The sequence below is a fragment of the Penaeus monodon genome, chromosome 25 (assembly GCF_015228065.2).
Source record: "Penaeus monodon isolate SGIC_2016 chromosome 25, NSTDA_Pmon_1, whole genome shotgun sequence".
Classification (NCBI taxonomy): domain Eukaryota; kingdom Metazoa; phylum Arthropoda; class Malacostraca; order Decapoda; family Penaeidae; genus Penaeus; species Penaeus monodon.
In genome coordinates, this window is record NC_051410.1 from 16,627,182 (window position 1) to 16,627,482 (window position 301).

General features: G+C 33.6%; 1 protein-coding gene across 1 annotated transcript in view; it reads right to left on the minus strand.

The window, feature by feature from the left end:
* The window catches only part of LOC119589333, a 40,307-nt gene that overhangs the window by 32,412 nt on the left and 7,594 nt on the right, over positions 1-301 (minus strand). The window contains exon 2 of the mRNA XM_037937953.1: positions 112-240. Coding sequence (XP_037793881.1) covers positions 112-240 — 129 coding nt within the window. The remainder of the gene's footprint in view (positions 1-111; positions 241-301) is intronic.

Consider the following 301-nt stretch of genomic DNA (forward strand, 5'->3'; position numbering starts at 1 on the left):
ATCCATTCAATCACTGCAAACTTTTTTCTTTTTTTTTACGGTGATATTAATTACATTTGAGCTGGCAAATTCTCTATTGATATCTCATTTTTACAGCCACAGAAAACGAACGCTGTAATTCTATACATGATAATCGGATTTTAAAGATTGGAATGTCGAGACTAGAGAGCATAAGTATTTTCATATCACGAGGTATCATGACTTTTTCTTTGAACCTCTTGGGAGATTGTCTGGTACGAGCTGGAGGCAAGACGCTTATAACTTGAGAAATTATCATATACAGTCTTTTAAGGTGTATATA